The sequence below is a fragment of the Myotis brandtii genome, unplaced genomic scaffold (assembly GCF_000412655.1).
Source record: "Myotis brandtii unplaced genomic scaffold, ASM41265v1 scaffold1076, whole genome shotgun sequence".
Classification (NCBI taxonomy): Eukaryota; Metazoa; Chordata; class Mammalia; order Chiroptera; family Vespertilionidae; genus Myotis; species Myotis brandtii.
In genome coordinates this window covers 170,133-178,853 of record NW_005353663.1, presented here as the reverse complement: position 1 = coordinate 178,853, position 8,721 = coordinate 170,133, and the positions used below count along the sequence as shown (strand labels likewise).

At 37.0% G+C, this 8,721-nt stretch overlaps 1 protein-coding gene across 9 annotated transcripts in view; it reads left to right on the top strand.

Moving 5' to 3' along the window:
- Nucleotides 1-8,721, top strand: part of CSNK1G3 (casein kinase 1, gamma 3) — a 79,500-nt gene that overhangs the window by 14,484 nt on the left and 56,295 nt on the right. For 6 of the 9 annotated variants that reach the window (XM_005857114.2, XM_014541973.1, XM_014541959.1 and 3 more), the window contains exons 3-4: nucleotides 3,151-3,191; nucleotides 6,330-6,399. In XM_005857114.2, the coding sequence (XP_005857176.1) occupies nucleotides 3,151-3,191; nucleotides 6,330-6,399 (111 nt within the window). Of the gene's footprint in view, nucleotides 1-3,150; nucleotides 3,192-3,768; nucleotides 3,897-6,329; nucleotides 6,400-8,721 lie in introns of those variants that run through there. The other 3 variants (XM_005857117.2, XM_014541977.1, XM_014541978.1) reach the window with 3 other exon arrangements.

Below are 8,721 nucleotides of genomic sequence, written 5' to 3'. Positions count from 1 at the left end.
ACAATATCATGTCATCTGCGAATAAGGACAGTTTTACTTCTTCTTTTCCAATTTGGATGCCTTTTATTTCTTCTTCTTGTCTAATCGCAATGGCTAATACTTCCAGTACTGTGTCTGGACAACCATTTTAAAATGAGGGCATTCTATTATAGAAGAGGGCACATGGATATTGGTGGGTAACTAGTAGTTTCTGGTACAAACATATACATTGTTTTTGTAGAACATAATTTTTTATAATTACCACTTACAAACCATAAAATTGGTAACAGCAGCTTTTCAAGTTTAATATGGCACAAAGTTCTATTGGGAATATCTTCTAAAATTGGATTAAAACCAGTTAGCTGGAATCGATCTGCTACTTGGAGCCTTCTCTTAAGTGTATTCCCTCTACATGTACACACTTCTCTCTTACTCATACTGTACACACAAACACACAGTTTGTGCATCATTTGTTTGTTAATGCATATAACAAATACTGATTAAAAGCTAACTATGTGAGACCTATGTCTATGCTAGTGACAAAAATGCATTGGTAGTATTGTTTAATTATTGTTGATGTTTATAAATATAACCCTCAAAATTCATCAAAATCTCTAATGTTCTAGAAAAGACGGTGTTTTTAGGATTTAGTGCTTTTTGCTGTGATATAAAAGACAGTTGACTATGTAAACGCAACAAAAACTACTTCTAGAAGTATTTGGTAAAGTTAAGTTCTATGGAATCTGTATTTAATCTAATTTCCTATGAATATTTACCTTTCATGTATATGTGAATAAATATTATATATAAAATAGTTATGAAAAGATTATAATGTTCTGAGAAAATACAAATTCCATCTTTGAACTTAAAATAGAATTGTTCCTTTGATAGACATCAGTTCCTCAAGTTTAAGTTAGTGTACCATTAAATTATTCACTGGACACTTACTAGGGGAAGCCTACAATTGTATGCATAATATATAATGAAAATGTATATGAAGTCACAGCTTATAAATGCTAAACAAATTGACTAAAGACATGTTTTCTAGTATATGTTTTAAATACTTATGGGCTCAATAAGTATCTGAATACAGGTTAATGTTCGCCACTTTTGGTATTCCTATTAAGTTCCATCTTTGCAAACTGTAATGGGTTTATGAGGCATATTACTTAGTATTAGTATGAATGCTTTTTATGATTTATTTTTATAAAATAGGTATAAAAACTCAGAAAAGTATTATACTATTTGTATGAACAAACACCACTGTATAATAGCAGCAATATATCTGAGACTGAAATTTTGCTTAGAAGTTTACTGCCATTTGTCAGCTGCTTTATAAAAAGAAGTTAGGTGTGTTAATGCTGGAAAATCACGTGTGAAAGTTGATGCTTGCTTGTTCTGTGTTCTGTAGCCAATGTGACCAGGGCTATTTACTGTAACAGTTGTAAAAAAAACCAACACTGTCCTTTAAAAATAATATAAGAAAAATAACATTTTTCTTGCCATAAATTTAATACTACATGCTTATTGAAAAAAAAAATACTAGAAATCCAGAAATCACATATTCTTTTTCTTATTTTTACTGTACTTGCAAAGAAACATTAATTTATATATCAAATTGTCTTCATGTACTTATTGTTTTTAAAATTCTCCGTAGTATTTTACTTGGGCTATGGATGCTTACCCATTGGGCCTTTTTAGATTATTTTCAGTACACCATTGCAAGGTTACTATAATTTATTTGAATTCTTTACATAATAATAATATTAAATCTTTATTGTGGCTTGTTACTTATCTGTTCTTTGTATATGGTAGATTTTTTTTAACATTCGAAATGTAAAATATTTTACGTAATCAAATCTGTATAAAAATCTTCTGACCTTTTACTTTTTTCCATTTTTTAGTACTTTGGAAACTTCCATATATTGGGCTAGTAAACATTATTTTAGATATATGCACCCCTGTGTTCATTGCAGCATTATTTACAATAGCCAAGATATGGAAACAACCTCAGTGTCCAATGATAGAAGAATGGATAAAGAAGATATGGAACATATATATACTATGAATTATTACTCAGCCATAAAAAAAATGAAATTTTGCCATTTGCAACAACATGGATGGACCAAGCATTATGCTAAGTGAAAGAAGTCAAATTAAGACAAATACCATACGATTTCAGTTACATGTGGGAAAAAACAAAATAAACAAACAAAACAGAAACAAACTCATAGATACAGAGAACAAATTGATGGTTGCCAGATTAGGGAGTTGGGTGATGGGTGAAAAAAGGTGAAGGGATTAGGAAGTATTAATTGGCAGTTATAAAAATAGTAACTGCCAATTAATGGGGACAAAAGTACAGCATAGGGAATATAGTTAATAATATAATACCTATGTATGGTCTCAGATGGGTACTAGACTTAGGGAGGGATCACTTCCTAAGGTATGTAAGTGTATAATCACTATGTTGTACAATTTAAACAAATACAATATTGTATGTCAACTGTAATTGAAAAATAAATTTAAAAATAAAAAATATTTTTTCTTGTTTTGTGCCTTATATCTAACTCTTAAAATATTGGAATTTAATTTGGTTGTACAGTAAGGTGGTAATAACTTTTTTCACTCAAAGTAGTTAGCTAATTTATTAGAGCTAATTGTTGGATAATACTTTTTTATTCTATTTTTAATATATTACAGATTTTTCTCCAGGTATTCTATTTACTTGTATTACATATGAACCCCAATAAGATTGCATTAGATAATAATGAATTTAAAATGAGGTGATGATTAGGAGAGGGATTTTGTATTCCTGTTTTTATATAGGAGTTCTGGTTTTGAAAATTAGTTTAGCATGTGTTTGACTATTGATTACCTTTTGAGTTGTGTACAATATTACAACAAAATAAGATTCTCTTCATTTTTGTAAGTGGGCTGAAGTATTTATTAGTATCACTTTCTACTCTGAATTCAGATGAAATAGTAAATGTGTCATTGAGTTGTAGTATTTCCTCATCATTGAGGTTTTTCCTAAGTAGTTGGAAGAAACCTGTGCTTCCTCTAAATATATTTGTGCTTTTTCCCCCCACCCAGAATACAGGTTTATATAATATAGCTTTAAGAATTCATTACTGGTAGAATTTGACATTTTTTTCCTTCTTTTTTAAGGGAAAAATTTATATACAAATGAATATGTGGCAATTAAACTGGTAAGTTCATGTGTCTTATTTTTCCTTAATTCCTATTTCTTTAATGATTAACATATTTTAGTTACTTTTTTATTTTCATATTTATAACTTGAGTGTTTAAGTATATGGCAATATATAGGATGTCTCTATCTTTCTGTGCCATGGAAACTCAATCCCTCTACTTTGGTAACATCACAGAATTGAATTTTTGAATTTCGGCACTATTTTTCACTTAAGGAAGCTGGCATATTGACATTTTATTTAGATCAAAATTAGAAAGCAAGATTTCTCTTTCTGATTCAAGTATTTGAACAAAAGTTTTCTTAATATTTAGGATTATAATCTATGAAAGTATTTCCAGGTAGTTTTAAAATCTCTTCTTCCATTGATATTTTATGTATGGTAAAGCTGGCTATTGCTTGACTTTTGGGGATTCAGAAATTCTTGATGTGGGTGGAGAACAGCAAGGAAAGCAAACTCCCATGGAACTGTTCTGAATTCCTAAATGTGCCCAGTTTGACAGCTGTAAGGCATCTCTTTTTTTTGGAAGAGTTGGGATCTGGGAGTTTTTATAAGACATAACTTTTCTTTGGCACAGCTTTTCTATCTGGTTTGCCAGCCATGTTTCCATGCCTGGGTTTTTCCAGTCTGCCTGCCATTCTCAATCTTGTGCTTGCCAATATAACCACTGTATTAAGGTAATGTAAGATGATGATTAGAGAAGAGGTAAGTGGGGGGAAATAGAAAATCTTTTGGGATGAGCTAGAAAACTGTACTTAAAGTATGTTTGTGAGTATAGGCCAAGTTTCATTGCAACAAATGTTTATTTTCACTGGGAAATAAGATGTATGGTAGGGTGTGGTGCTTCTAAGACTGGCTGGCTGACTTGTGAGTTTGGACTGGCATTTACCTGGAGGGGTTCACCTTGGTTTTAAGGTCTGGTCCTTGGCTTTATGTCGGAAAATCTGGTTAGGTCATCTCTTTACCATCGTCACTGTTAATCAGAGGTAGATTTAATAAATTCATGCAATCAATCAAGCTCTCAAAAATATTTAAGGAGAGTTAATTTCTAATTTTATAATGAAGTATTTTACTATTACAGGTTCAGAATGCCCAAATCAGTATAAATAATGTTTACTTTCTATAGGCCGATCTGCATAGAAAGCCATAAATACGGGACCCGTTATGGCGCCTCCCTCAGAAAAATGCCAAGTTAAAATGACAAGCTTCCCTCCTGATCATGAAATCTGTACAGGAGGAGTTAGTGTGTATGAATCACAATGGGGAGATACAGGATGCAGGGACTGGACAGTGTTTGAATGGGCATTGCCGACTTTTGTTTCTTTGGGATTCTTTTTCCATGTTCTATTCCAGTGGTCTAGGGTGTAGACATTGTATGGTGTTGGGAGTGGGGGTGGTGCACAAGAATAGAAGTGTAGTAACACCCATATGCTGTGTTACTGATGCAGCAGCCTGTAGTGAGCAGGTCCACTTAAGGAAGCTTGTGAATGATATTTAACTGATATGCTAAGGGAAATAAACCATTGTGTCAAAACAGGAGCCACTGCACTAGGCTGACGTTTCCTAGTCTGTTTTAGTCATAAAGTGGTATCCGTTAGGTCAAAGGGAAATAAACCATTGTGTCAAAACAGGAGCCACTGTACTAGGCTGACGTTTTAGTCATAAACTGGTATCCGTTAGGTCCTGTTATATCAGATTTGGGACCTTTTTACCCTCTTGACACCATTGATTCATTAGTAAACATTTATTATGTCATCTTTTGTCCTTCTTTACATATACACACATATGTCATCTTTTTAGTGCATCTTCCTGCTATGTTACTATCCCCTTAATTATTTTTCTTACTTCTTTCTTTTATATTCTTTCTCTGTTTACCTTTTTAAGCATAGTGATCAGAGTATGACATACAATAATTTTGGTTATGCAGTGTTCTTTAGAGGAACTGGGAATATTTTTGTAGCTATGTTTGGTATTCTGAGGTTGAAGTATAGTATGGAGACATGTTCACCTTAAATTCAAAAATATATTGACAGGACAGAAATTTTTTTTAAATCTCTTTTAAAAAATATTTCAAGAAAAACAATTTTAATGTTACATGCAATAAACATTAATATTTCAAAAAACAAAGATTTTAAATATAATAATATTACCAAAACTGTATTAACATAGTATAATATCACAAAAGTTGTAGGAAATATTAAAAATCTGCAAATACCACATCATAGTTTGGTATTTAGTTTACTAAACACATGTAAAACATATATGTGTAATATCTTTAATATTAATACAATAACAGACAAAACCAACCCAAAGGTGATAGAAGTCAAAAAGTGATTACTTGGAGGGAAGGATGATAAAATGTTCTAAAGATTTTTTGAGGTGCTAGTTGCTGGGGTATATGAAGTTAATAAAGCTCATGGACCTAATGCTTATGAACTGTGTGTTTTATTTAAGCTTTATCCCAAGTAAAAAATTTAAAAAATACATTGTTGTTACTGTCAAAAATTTATCTTCATATTTGTTCTTTCCTATTTTCTGTGATTTCACTTTAACCTAGAACTTTTACATAAGAAATACACAGTTCAAGATGAATTCCTAGAAACAAAAGAAATAGAGCAGTGGTTCTCTACCTTCCTAATGCTGTGACCCTTTAATACAGTTCCTCATATTGTGGTGACCCCCAATTTCATTGTTACAAATTGAACATAATTAAAGCATAGTGATTAATCACAAAAACAATATGTAATTATATATGTGTTTTCTGATGGTCTTAGGCAACCCCTGTGAAAGGGTCATTTGACCCCCAAAGGGGTCGTGACCCACAGGTTGAGAACCGCTGAAATAGAGTAAGGGTCACCATTCCCCTAGTCATGAATGTTTGGTATATACTTTTCTTCAGGGTTAAAGAGTCAAACATAAATTTCCCTAGTGATTGATCTAATAGCCACGTAATCTTATGTACGTTTTTGACATTAATTTATTTTACATTGAAATACATCTACAGTTGATCTAACCTTAGAGAGACAAAGATGCCTACTAAAATATTAATTATCTAAGAGTTGCCACCAAGATTAATAACATTTGGAATTGGGGCCTAATGATCTTTTAATAACTTGTTGTTGTTTGTTTTTTAATTAGGAACCCATGAAATCCAGAGCACCACAGCTACATTTGGAATATAGATTCTACAAGCAGTTAGGATCTGGAGGTAAAATTTTATATTTTAACACTTGTAATGAAATGGATTGTCATGATAACTCTTTGGTTTCAAAGAATACTACTTAAATTGAGTTAAAGTGAATCACTTCTTAAGGAGTTACTTACCAGACATTTTCTTGCTGTAGTCTTAACGTTCCCTTCTTTATTTTAAACTAAAGGCCCCATACATGAAATTCATGCATGGGTAGGGTCCCTAGGCCTGGCAGGGGATCAGGACCAATCTGTGGGGCGACCAGCGGGGTGATGGGGGGCGGACTGGCACCTGACTTGGCTGGCCTGGGGCCTGTGGGTTGGGGGCAGCTCCTGTGTCAAGTGTCTGCCCCCTGGTGGTCAGTATGCGTCATAGCAACCGGTTGTTCTGCCATTTGGTTGATTCGCATATTAGGCTTTTATTATATACTAGAGGCCCAGTGCATAAAAATTTGTGCACTCGGGGGAGTCCCTCAGCCCGGCCTATGCCCTCTTGTAGTCTGGGACACCTCGGAGGATGTCCACCTGCTGGCTTAGGCCTGCTCCCTGGGGGATCGGGCCCAAGCTGGCAGTCAGACATCCCTCTGGCAGCCCAGCAGCCCTTGGGGGATGTCCACTTGCCAGCGGGGAGGAGGCCTAAGCTGCAGTCGGACATCCTTAGCGCTGCTGAGGAGGCGGGAAAGGCTCCCACCACAAACCGCTGTGCAGGCAGCCGTCAGCCTGGCTTGTGGCTGAGCAGAGCTCCCCCTGTGGGAGCTCACTGACCACCAGGGGCAGCTCCTGCATTGAGCGTCTGCCCCCTGGTGATCAGTGTGTGTCATAGTGACCAGTCATTTCCAGTCGTTCTGCTGTTAGGGTCAATTTGCATATTACCCTTTTATTATATAGGATAGAGGCCTGGTGCATGGGTGGGGGCCGGCTGGTTTGCCCTGAAGAGTGTCCCGGATCAGGGTGGGGGTCCCGCTGGGGTGCCTGGCCAGCCTGGGTGAGAGGCTGATGGGTGTTTGCAGGCTGGTCACACCCCCTTCAGGGTAGGGGTCCCCACTGGGGTGCCTGGCCAGGCTGGGTGAGGGGCTCATGGCTGTTTTCAGGTTGGCCACACCCCTTTTGGGGTGGGGGGTCCCCACTGGGGTGTCTGGCCAGTCTGGGTGAGGGGCCGGGGGCCGTTTTCAGGTTGGTCAAGCCCCCCGGCCACAGAAGCTCCCAGCCTCTCCATTTTTTCTTTTTTTAAATTTTTATTCTGGGATTTATTTACCTTCTAAAATTGAAACTTTGTAGCCTTGTGAGGAGCTCAGAGCCGGCCAGGGCAGGTGGGAGGGAAGCTTGGCTTCCTCCATCGCCAGGGGCAACCCACGCCTCTTGCTTGCTCCAGCTCCATGGCCACGTCTGGCTGAAACCAGGTATCTGGGGTTTATTTATCTTCTATAACTGAAACTTTGTTGCTTTGAGTGGAGCTCAGAGCCAGCCGCAGCAAGCGGGAAGCTTGGCTTCCACCATCATTGGGGCAACCAAGCCTCCTGGTTGCTCCAGCTCCATGGCCGCCGGTCGCCATCTTGGTTGGGTTAATTTGCATATAGTCGCTCTGATTGGCTGGTGGGCGTGGCTTAAGGCGTAGCGTAGGTACGGCCAATTTGCATGTTTATCTTTTATTAGTGTAGCTTATTGGGTAGCCTCTAAATGTAATCACAAACGTCCTTGTAAAGAGAGGCAGAGGGACATGTTACATTTACAGGAGAGGAGAAGGCAAAGTGGCTACCGAGGCAGAAATAGGAGTGATATAGCCTTAAGCCAAGGAATGCTGGCAACCACTAGTAGCTTCATCTAGATTATCTATTAGAACCTCCAGAGGGACTGTGACTGTGCCCACACCTTGATTCAACCTAGTGAAACTGATTTCAGATTTATGGCCTCCAGAATTTTGAGAAAATTTTGTGGGTTTTATTATTTTTAAAGTATAGGGGGAGCCCTAACTGGTTTGGCTCAGTGGATAGAGCGTTGGCCTGCGGATTGAAGGGTCCCAGGTTTGATTCCGGTCATGGGCATGTACCTTGGTTGCGGGCAAATCCCCAGTAGGGGGTGTGCAGGAGGCAGCTGATCGATGTTTCTCTCTCATCGATGTTTCTAGCTCTCTATCCCTCTCCCTTCCTCTCTGTAAAAAAACAATAAAAAATATATTTTAAAGTATAGGGTGATAAAACTAATTGTATGTGAAGCCATGAATGACAGAAAGCCCTAAAAAGCTAAGTGAAAAATAAAGTTTATTGGCTCATGCACGAGAAATTTGGGGAGTACCTATGTATAAGACATTGTATCCAGGACTTCAAATGCTGTCACAGGGCAG